This window comes from Plectropomus leopardus, unplaced genomic scaffold, assembly GCF_008729295.1.
Source record: "Plectropomus leopardus isolate mb unplaced genomic scaffold, YSFRI_Pleo_2.0 unplaced_scaffold11699, whole genome shotgun sequence".
Classification (NCBI taxonomy): Eukaryota; Metazoa; Chordata; class Actinopteri; order Perciformes; family Serranidae; genus Plectropomus; species Plectropomus leopardus.
The window spans coordinates 133-2854 of NW_024612393.1; the positions used below are offsets into that span (position 1 = coordinate 133).

Below are 2722 nucleotides of genomic sequence, written 5' to 3' on the forward strand. Positions count from 1 at the left end.
GTTAGATTCAATATGAGCTGATTAACCGTACAGTGGAGGTGGGGTTCGACCCACTAAGACTCCCAGATTAGCCGGGTGTTGCTCAGTGCCGGCAGGGGAGCTGAGAGACCTCCCTGTCACTTTGGATTTACAGTCCATAACGTTTAACAAATGATCCCTGGCAGTCCTATTTACCCTCCTTCAGCTCTGGGTGTGGTGTCTCTCCATCTGTTCCTGGGTGGCTTCCTTTGCCTTACAGCTCACAGATCTGTCAGGGTGTCGTCAGAAACAGTGGCTGAAGTCACCATCTGCTACCAATTACAGTATGACAATCTGCAGCTCTGTAAAGAACTACAGAAGGTGTATGGGAGCCAGAGGGAAAGGGAAGAAGAACTTGGAAACTATAACCACAACTTGGATCTGACTTCTAACTGTGGTTAAGTGAGTCACTCTCGCCAGCAGAGCCGTGGAGGCTTGGAAACCCTCACTTTTCCATGACTGAGTGGATTTCGCTCCTGTTATTGAGTGACTAACTGTTGCTTCCAGATTTAGGTTTGAGACTTTAGTTCTTCTGTAAGACATGAAGGAACTGCTGTAGCCGTGAGAGGATCAATCTATTTGTTTTCAACAAACTGGAGCAGAAACAGGTCGGACTTTCAGGAGTGGTGATATGACTTTATTGACTTAAACATTTCTAGCGTTGTTATTCATACAAAGTGGAAGTTGCATGATCCTGGAAACAGATTTACAAATTACTGCATGCCATACAGACGCCCTTATAAACTGCATTTTTGCTGATGCAAGATAGCACAATGTTGCGCTCATGATATGAGTATTTTTAATGGCAACCACAATGTTGACATTGTGGGAAAAGCTATTCAAGAACATCCCTCCATTCTGGATAATGTCAGCAATTTCTTTATGAGTGACTTGTGAGCAATGGAGGAGCACAAAGCCATCCTAAAATTTTTCCGGAACCTCTCAGAGGAGGAGAATGGGGACATAATACAAGGAGACACAGAGCTGAGTTTTAATCATGTAAAGAAAAATGGGGATATGAGTTCTGAAGAAACTCTGAAGAACAGCAGAGACTTCTTATCGCATGCTATATCGCCTCATGTTGGAGAGAATACGACCCCTAACTCAGAGGGATATATACCTTGGAGAGAAGCTGGAAATGACTCAGATATGACAGAGGAGGAGAGGAATAATGTCAACCTCAGAGAGCAGCAAAGTGTGGCTGCAAACGCTGAAAATGGCTCAGAGAAGCAGATGTTTGCAACAAATCAAGAACAGAATAAGACACCAAATGAAAATTGTGACAAAGGTAATGGCTGCAGCAAGGAAGATTGTCACATATCAGAGAACTTGCTGCATGAAAGTGAATTGAATGAATCTGTGCAACCAAGATGTCAACTCATTGCAAATGACTCAGCAAATACAGGTAGTGATTGTGTTGCACCAGTCAGTGTCGAGCAGGACGACACTGAAGATGCTAATCAGAGAGAGAGAAAAGAAGAAAATGTTCACAGCCAGGAAGATTTTATTTCAAGTACTTACAGTTTGGATTTTGACCCTGAGGAATCTGCAGAAAGTGCATCATTTAAACCCAAACATGCAGAGATGACCGTGACTCGGACAGGACCTGCAGTTGAGGATGAACCTACACCAGCGCTAGAGGAAGCCTTTAGCCCTTCTTGCATTCAAAATGAAGAGAAGAACGATGCAGAAGAGGACAGTTATGACGAAGAAGAGAAAAGAGATGTATTTCCAGATTTTTCTGCTCAATCCCACCATCCTTCCATTCCAAAAGACGAAAATATCTTCATAACATCTGCAGCCAACAACCCTCCACCTGGATCCACCTTGACTCGAGCCACCTTCTCCCCAGGCTCCTCCACGGACAAACAGATCCAGCTCCCAGCCCTCTTCAGCGGCCTGAGGGTCCTCAGGAAGGGGGTGGTTGGGCCCGAGCACGACACCGTGGCACAGATCAAACCGTCTTCTCAAGGAGCAAGGAGGGACATTTTCCCTGAGAGGCAAGGTGATGCTAAAGTTCAGGGAGGCTTCCTGGGTCAGATCTCCCAGTTCCTGAACCGGGAAAAGAGAGATGAGAAAGAGGAGAGGAAGGAGGCTGAGGGAGAGCAGGATGAGACTGATGAGATTGAAGAAGGTCAAGAGGGTGATAGGAAAGAACCCGAAACAGAGGAGGAGGTTTCAACTGAGTCCACGAAACCTTCTGTGTCCAGTGCAGAGGCAGCATTCGATGCCTTTAAGGCCTTTTTCACCCCGAAGCCTTTAAAGAAGGACCCAGCAGAGAAGGTGGACCTGGAGGCAGTGAGGAAGAAGATAAGAGCAGATAAAGATGTGCTGAGAGCGCTTTTTGAGAGAACCAATAAGACCCCTGAGAAGAAAGACTCAGCTGATGGCAAAGTACGAATTGTGTATAAACCAACAAGCATCAACTTGCTTCACCAAAACCTTGATTAGAATACCGTCCTGTGTGTAAAGAAGCTCTAGTTATGATCGATACTGTAATAAATCTGTTGTCAAATTCTGTTTTATTTCCAGTCAGAAGCATCCACCCCAGCAGAGGGAGAGGAGAGAACTCCTGGCCGCCTACAAGCTGTCTGGCCGCCACTTAAAGAGGAAAAAGTTGGGCTGAAATATACAGAAGCAGGTACTCATTCATTAATTCACATCCATCATTTTGTCATAAAAATGTTTTTATCTATCCACATTG

At 45.1% G+C, this 2722-nt stretch overlaps 1 protein-coding gene across 1 annotated transcript; it reads left to right on the forward strand.

Moving 5' to 3' along the window:
* Nucleotides 1–836: 836 nt before the first annotated feature.
* LOC121963556 (formin-like) lies at nucleotides 837–2659 on the forward strand (the record flags this gene model as incomplete). Its single annotated transcript, XM_042513840.1, has 2 exons — nucleotides 837–2412; nucleotides 2551–2659. Coding segments are annotated over exons 1-2 (1603 nt in total), but the record flags the coding sequence as incomplete, so codon positions are not given.
* Nucleotides 2660–2722: the final 63 nt, after the last annotated feature.